The 7333-nt window shown below is 50.7% G+C and overlaps 1 protein-coding gene across 1 annotated transcript in view; it reads left to right on the top strand.

Moving 5' to 3' along the window:
• Positions 1 to 6643: 6643 nt before the first annotated feature.
• The window catches only part of FBXL7 (F-box and leucine rich repeat protein 7), a 352858-nt gene continuing 352168 nt past the window's right edge, over positions 6644 to 7333 (top strand). Inside the window, exon 1 of the mRNA XM_025436392.3 lies at positions 6644 to 6791. Coding sequence (XP_025292177.1) covers positions 6755 to 6791 — 37 coding nt within the window. The 5' untranslated portion in view covers positions 6644 to 6754. The remainder of the gene's footprint in view (positions 6792 to 7333) is intronic.

Genomic DNA, 7333 nt, shown 5'->3' with positions numbered 1-7333 from the left:
TTTATTTATTCATGAGAGACACACAGAGAGAGGCAGAGACACAGGCAGAGAGAAGCAGGCTCCGTGCAGGGAGCCCGACGTGGGACTCGATCCCGGGACCCCGGGGTCACGCCCTGGGCCGAAGACTGACGCTCAACCCTTGAGCCACCCAATGGCCCCTCCAAGAAAGTTTTGTATTATCCATAATCGAGAGACAAAATGTGCTGTAATATTCCATTGTTATTTTGCATCTTTCCTACTGCTTGAGGTTTTGGCTTTAAAAACAGACTAAGTCTTAACAAAGACGTTGAAAATGCTATTTATTCATGTTGAATAAATGTGTATTATTCATATATGCAATTGTGTATTAGATACGATGGAAAGTGAGTAGGGTAGCATTTGAGGAGGCCAGGACTGTGGAAAATTTGCTGTTTCACATATGTATATTTTACATAATTTAAAATTTCACATTTTAGTACCGATCTATTTTAATACAGTTTAGCTATTATGAATGGAAATAATGTCATATCTATTTTTTTTTTCCTGTTCTTTCTTCGGAAACGAACAAACTATCAATCTCTTAGGTATGCAATTGGCGTTAAGTAACAGAAAAGCCAACTAACAGCGCCCTCACGACACAGTTTTTGTCCTTCCGTCATAGCCAGAGCAGAGGCAGGAGGCTGCGGACCATGTCTTTAGGTTTGTGGTGGCCGTCGTCACAATGCCCTTGGCACGTCCCTGCAGTTCACAAGACGGCTACTACAGTTTCAAGAGAATAGTCGAGTGGAATGTAGGAAGAAGAGAGAGGAAAGAGTGGCAGCGCTATCTCTGAATTTTATTTCGAGAGCCAAATCTCTCCCAGGAGCTCTTGATGAATTTTGCTTACATTTCCTGGGCCAGGAGAGCGCCATAGGGTCATCCTTAACTACTGGGGATTCTGGGAAAACCAGGATTGAACTTCTGACCTAGAGAGAGGAGGAGGAAGACAAGGGAGAAGGCGAGAGGAAGGGTGGTTGTGTGCGCAGCCGGCGGTGTCTGAGACTTCACAGTGGTGTGTCTTCATTGTGAAGCAGGAAAGGGGTATCTTCAGGGGCCACCAAAGCCTGAAGCTACGTACACATTCACCAGGACCACGTCCCTCTTGCTCCCTCCCCCCCAGTGAGGGGCCATTGCCAGGACATCAGAACAACCAGAGACTACACTTCCCAGCCTCCTTGGTAGCAGATGTGACCCCGGAACTCACCGGGGGTGTGAGCTTACTGCCCGTGGGTGACGTGGTGGGTGGGGCTACAGGTGGAAGAGGCCCGGTCACCCACTCGCCCTGTGAGGGATGATCTCCTGTGGACTCGGAATGCGCGCCTAGACTGTGCGATGGGCCCCAAATAGATTTCTGTTGTATTAAGCCAGGCCACTAAAAGGTAGACATTTGCTATCTGGTGCTAATGTCACCTCAGTAATAATCATGACCCGTGCTCACATCACCCCAGAGTTTTCATTTGTGTTTTGCTTCTGTTCTTTTGTTTTGTTTTGTTTTTGTTTTTTGTTTTTGTTTTTGTTTGTTTGTTTGTTTTTGCTTCTGGTCTTATTCAGTTTTCCATCTTCCCGCTAGAGATTTTTCTCACCACCCTCCCTGTAACTAGCCTTAACTTCTTTGCAGTTTCTCAGATCCATTGAGCAATACACCTTCTAATGCCCTGCTTCTAACTTGCTGTGTTCTAAGAAGCCACATGCTTACACGTGTTAGGGCCCCGAATGCCGTAACACTCTGAGCAGAGCACGTGAACTTGGTGGTGCCAGATTGGGCCACGGAGGGGCTTGGTGGTTCCTCCTCTGCTGTGGGCCACTTACCCGATAAAGGACCAGCACAGAGAGATATGGAATTACCCAATACATGTAGAATCGGGGGTAAAGTGCAACTGCTGGGCAGTGTGTAGATATTGTAATATTTTGAATTAGAGCCACGGGCTGTTTTGTTTCTCAGGCAGGGCTGGAAAGGGAGCTTCTGTAAGGAGATGGGTTTCAAGAGCCCCATATAAAGTCTCCATTCTATTAAGCTATCTATTTACTTTATGGTTATTGGAATTTCCATATTAAATTTCTAAAATATCTAGTGATTCACTGTTGTGGCCACGATGAAGATTCACGTTGCATAATAAATATTCATTTTCAAATCTAAGTTGCACAGATGTCAGAAGATGTTGCTCTTTATTACAGTAAACACAGACGATCTCTGTCGAAAGCTAGGCTTTGTCTAAAACTAGGGTAGCGTGTGATGGTGTGAAATTGGTGGCAGCAAATGGTAAAAGATATTATAGGCTCCGCGAGTAGATCTTGGGGCTAACCTTTCTGTGCATCACTATAGGATTTACCCATTTTCTCCGAGCCTTAGTATTTGCACAGGGGCAGTAGTACATTAAAATTGGTCCATGTACTTTTCCTTCTCTAATTTTACAGATTAATTAAAAATATACTAAGTGCTGCTGGCGAGGGGAGCATAATAATGATTTATACACTCACTTTCTACCTGATGTGAATATTTGCCTTGCCAAGAACCCAACTTTATATTTTGATAGCAAACCAATACTAATTTTAAAGCAGCATTTTCTGTTTCAGATACTATACACTTAAACACAGGTGTCCTCCAGACCATATTCTAAAATGTGAAAATAACCAGATTTTTGAAGGCAACCCGGTGTGCCCAAGAGAGAAGGTAAAGTCAAGGTACATGTGAATAAACCATGGTTTGATTCATGTTTTCCTTTTACAAAGTAGTATTTCTTTTGATCATTTTTATTTATTTATTTTTGTTTTGTTTTTGTTTTTTGTTTTTGTTTTTTGATTATTTTTAGTATTTTTCTTCAACGATGGAGTCCAGTTTTGAATGTTTCCCAAACTGGGTTTCATGGGAGGGTCTGTTTTGCCTACATCATTCCCGGGGAAGCGTGTGGTTGACGAGGACGTGCTCTTTTGCACCCTTGTGGCCTGAGGCCTGCTGGAGAAAAGAGGTGCCCTGATTGGTTCCTGGCATTTGGGCTCCAAGAATGCAGCCTGGCAGCCCGTCCCCCTCACTCCAGTGCCAAGGCCAGGGATTTAACCTGAACCCTGTGCCTCCCCACCAAGAGAAAATGGGGACCCATGGTGTTATAAACCCAGATGGCTTTTGAATTCAATATTCTAAAAATATACTGCAAGAAAAGAACTTATTCCCACTGCTCAGAACGTGGATATGTTTATTATAGTAGCTGGAAGGGCCCCGAGCTAGCTACTGAAAAATAGAAATGAAGATACGAATATCAATCACAACATAGGTTTGTCTACCTCTCTGGTTTTCTTCTCGCAACCGGGTTTACATAGGAGAAAGCAAGGAGGCAATTTACCTTAGCGATTGGTCAATTCGTTGATGGAGTCCATCGATTCTAACAAAACCCAAATCAAAGTTTTGAGGATGGGCCTCTTTTGGCTTCTTTGCCCCAGTGGAACGCTGAGTCGACGCGGACCTAAATCTACTTTGCAGCAAGATCGGTTCTCCTGAAGACCTTTGCTCTGCCAGGTGGACGCACACTATGAAGAGGCTGTGGGCGGCGGTGTAAGGACCGCAGAGGGGGAACATGCGGGGACAGCTCTGTGGCCGGAAAGGGGCTACTTCTTGTTCTTTGAACTGTACTTTCTATTTTGAGATCACGGAATTCTCTTGCACCTGTAAGACGTAATGCCAAGGGATCCCACTTGTCCTTTAGCTGCTCGCCCTGGGGGTAGCATGTCACACAGCTGTGGTCCCCACCGGGAGACGACATGGATACGATGGACACATGGAGCATCTTCTTCAGGGAAGTGCCCCGTGATGCCTTTCTCAACCGCGTCCGTGTCGCGCTGGAACCGCCCCTAGTGGGTTCACCCAGGAATCTGTTCTCCGTGTCTTTAACTTTGGCATTTCAAGAATTTGGGAAGTTTTGGGCCATTATCTCTTCAAGTAGATTTTCAGCTCTTGCCTCCCTTCCGTGTCTTTCTGAGGGTCTGATGACACAAACATTAGATCTTTTATCGTAATTTTTTTTTTTGTACGCATACAAATCTGTATTGAAAATTAGGGGGTCAGCTTTGGCAGCTGAGTAAAAAGAGGAGTTTTCAGTTACAATCATGTATCTGTACAAAATCGTACTTAAAAAAATTAAAATACACCCATGTGAACACACCTTTATCTTTAGCAGGAACAGTGCTCTTCCTTCTTTTTGTTTAACCATGTTTCCCTCAAGCTTTTTTTTTTTTTTTAATTTTATTTATTTATTCATGAGAGACAGAGAGAGAGAGGCAGAGACACAGGCAGAGGGAGAAGCAGGCTCCATGCAGGGAGCCTGATGTGGGACTCGATCCCGGGACTCCAAGATCACACCCTGGGCAGAAGGCAGGCGCTAACCACTGAGCCATTCAGGGGATCCCCTCCCTCAAGCTTTTACAGTGACTATGACAACATGTATTTCTATTTTATAATCAGAAAGATGTTAAAAATCCTGTGGGTTTTTTTTTTTTTTTCTGTTTTGTTTTAAACTGGAATTTCTTAAACAGAATCATCTCTGCTCCTACTTCCTGGTAGGCAACGGGCCTCGAACGTGCCTAGAGACCTTAATTTCAAAGTTGATAAACGTAGTTAGTCATTCAAGTGTACTTTTCACTGTTAGCTCTGCTCTGGTATTAGAGGCCCCAGGAGGTAACCCAACCAAAAAGGGGTGACAACGACTCCAAGATGAACAATGAACAGGTCCAGAGGGGCAGCGGCCTCCTCCGCGAGGAAGAGAGACCTGAGAATCTCAATCCACCTGCCATTGGCCACCTGGGTAACCCCAGATGTTTAAACTGTTGAAGCCTCAGTTTCTCCTCCTGTCAGTATCCTGACCTGTAGATCTCAAAAGAAGGACTGAGAGACCAGGAAGACAAGAGCCTGTGAAAAAGCAAGTTGCTAGCTAGACAGCAAATATCAAGAAGACCTTCCAGTGTTCCACTGCTTGTTGGTGGCTTTATGCTCAAGTAAGCCTCCAAAACGACTAGATTCAGGGTAGCGCCCCAGATGGTGATGGAGAATCACAAAGACCAGGTGAGCAGAAACCCACTTTGGATGAAGATAAATAGGGTAGATGTCAGCTTGTTTCGAGACTGGGTCTGTGCTTTCAGGTGGAGTGTCTGAAAATGCATGTAAGTCTTCCACATTTTTTAACACCCATCTCTCTTATTTAGGGTTTGTGACACAGGTGGTTTTTTTTGTTTTTGTTTTTGTTTTTTGCTGCTGTTAGTTTTTTGTTTTCAAAGATTTTTAAAAGTAAACTGGGCTTGAATTTATAACCCAGAGATCAAGGGTCACATGTTCTACCCATGAGGCCAGCCAGGTCGCCTGGCCAAATTTTTAATTAACCCAAGGCTATTGGGAAGCACATATTATCAGCCATGCAGAATGCTAGGTTCTACATGTAACAAGACAAATTGAAACGTAGTCCTTAATATGTGAATAGAGCAGTTTAATGTTAACAGAACAACACAAAACCATTTAAACCTGTCCTTGAAAATAGATGAATTTATGATATTTTTGTCAATAGGTGATTTCTCCTGCACCATAAGCCTGGATTTTTGAATTCTGAAATATGTTTTATCTTGTCTTTAAGAAACTTGTTCTGAATTTGAGGGAATCACCTAAGTAGGACCCTAATTTCTGCCTGTAGCTTGACAGCTCTTTAAGAAATAGATGATCAAAAAAAAAAAAAAAAAAAAAAAAAAAGAAATAGGTAACTGCAAAAATCCCAGTTCTCCGTGAGGTTATTACACATGCCTCTGCGTTGTGCGTAGATATTCTGTATCACGATGTAAGTTCAACTTAATTTAGAACAGGTGACAGCTCTCAGGAGGGACGGGCTGTGGCGTGCGCCGCGGACGCCCCGGGGTCGTTACGAAGATGCAAGATCCTACAATTGTCGGTATTTGCACGCAAAGGGAATAGGACCCGGAGAGGGATTTCCTCTTTCCGTCTGCAGGAGGCAACACCGAAGGGCCCTGTTGAAGCTCTCCCGGGGCCCCGAGCATCTCCCGGAGGGGCTGTGACGTCTTACCCGGAGGATCCCGGCACCAACCGGGAGGAGAGGGAAAAAAGAAAGTCCTAGAGACGGGGAGAGAGCACGCTTCCCGGCCCAGAGGGTCCTGGGCGTTGGGGGCCCGGCGGCTCCCTCCGCCCCCCGCGCGCGCACGCACCTGACCCGGGCGGGCTGCGGCTTCCCGGGCCCAGCGCCGCGCCCCCCGCGGGGCCCCGGCGGGGCCGCAGCCCGAGCCCCGAAAAGGCGCGCGGGCCCTTTAAACGGCCGCGCATCCCGGGCCGGCCTCCCGGGCGGGGGCGCGGCTGACGCGGGCGGCGGAGGAGGCGCCAGGCGCGAACAAAAGTGCGGCGGGCGGCGCGGCCGCGGGCCCAGTGCGGCTCCTCGGGCTCCCGCAACAAGTGGGGCGGCCGCGGGGCGCGGGGCGGGGCGCCGGAGGCGGCGGATGGGGGCCCGGAGGCGGCGGCGCGGAGAGCCTCGGGGCGGCCCCGGGGCGCGGGCTCTCGGCGGCGCGGCGCCCGCGGGCCCGGAGCGCGGCTTCTGAGCGCCCCGGGGTCCCCCCGCCCCGCCCCGGCCCGCCCGCCCCGGCCCCGGGGGATGCGCCGCTGACCGCCCCGTCGGGCCGGCCTCCCTCCGCCGCAGCGCGCAGCCGGGGCGCCCCCGCCATGGAGCGACCGGGGACCCGGCGGGCCTGACGCCGCAGGATGGGCGCGAACAATGGCAAGCCGTCCGGCAGCGAGGGTGAGTGCGCGCCCGGCCCCGCCCGGGACCCCCCCCCCCCCCCCCCCCGGCTCCGTCCCGGCGCCCCACGCTGCTCACCCACCCCGGCGGGCTCCGTGTCCCGGCCGCCTTCTCCCGGGGGCGCCCCGAGGATGCTCGTCCGCCCCGTCGGGCTCCGGAGCGCCCCCCCCCCCGGGATGTCTCGGGCGCCGCGAGGATGCTCCCCCCGTCGGGCTCCGTCCGGGGCGCCCCGAGGATGCTCCCCGCCCCGTCGGGCTCCGGAGCTCCCCCCCCCCCGGGTTGTCTCGGGCGCCCCGAGGATGCTCCCCCCCGTCGGGCTCCGTCCCGGGGCCGCCCCAGGATGCTCGCGCCACCCCTCCCCGTCGGACCCGGAGCGCCCCCCCGGTTGTCCCGGGCGCCCCGAGGATGCTCGTCCCCCGCCGGGCCCCGCGCCCCGGCTCGTCTGGGGCGGCCCGAGGGGCGCTGTGCCGCGCGTGGGCGCACGTGTGCCTCGACGTCCCTTCGCTGGCGCCGGGCGGAGGAGGACGGCCTGGCGGGGCCGG

This window comes from Canis lupus, chromosome 4, assembly GCF_003254725.2.
Source record: "Canis lupus dingo isolate Sandy chromosome 4, ASM325472v2, whole genome shotgun sequence".
In the NCBI taxonomy this organism is placed as follows: domain Eukaryota; kingdom Metazoa; phylum Chordata; class Mammalia; order Carnivora; family Canidae; genus Canis; species Canis lupus.
The sequence above is the reverse complement of the archived record's forward strand: the minus strand, read 5'-3'. Positions and strand labels throughout refer to the sequence as shown.